This window comes from Gavialis gangeticus, unplaced genomic scaffold, assembly GCF_001723915.1.
Source record: "Gavialis gangeticus isolate Ggan-Ray unplaced genomic scaffold, GavGan_comp1, whole genome shotgun sequence".
In the NCBI taxonomy this organism is placed as follows: Eukaryota; Metazoa; Chordata; order Crocodylia; family Gavialidae; genus Gavialis; species Gavialis gangeticus.
Window position 1 is genome coordinate 115847519 of NW_017729022.1, and position 318 is coordinate 115847836.

The following is a 318-nucleotide window of genomic DNA, read 5'->3' on the forward strand; positions in this document are numbered from 1 at the left end:
AAGCAACTTTTTCATCCCAGAAAGAGGGAGATCTCTTAGGAAACATGGAGCTGCTGTGCTGCGAGGTGGATCCCATGAGGAGGGCTCTCCCTGACCCCAACTTGCTCTACGACGACCGCGTTTTGCACAATCTACTCACCGTGGAGGAGAGGTATCTGCCCCAGTGCTCCTACTTCAAGTGCGTGCAGAAGGACATCCAGCCCTTCATGCGGAGGATGGTGGCCACTTGGATGCTGGAGGTTTGTGTGCACCCCCTCCCCACCGCCGCCCACGTCGGGGCAGCAAGGGGGCTCCTTTGCTGCCTCTGCCCCCCCCCCC

At 60.1% G+C, this 318-nt stretch overlaps 1 protein-coding gene across 1 annotated transcript in view; it reads left to right on the top strand.

The window, feature by feature from the left end:
• Positions 1-6: 6 nt before the first annotated feature.
• CCND2 (cyclin D2) overlaps positions 7-318 on the top strand; it is a 62194-nt gene continuing 61882 nt past the window's right edge. The window contains exon 1 of the mRNA XM_019516011.1: positions 7-239. Coding sequence (XP_019371556.1) covers positions 45-239 — 195 coding nt within the window. The 5' untranslated portion in view covers positions 7-44. The remainder of the gene's footprint in view (positions 240-318) is intronic.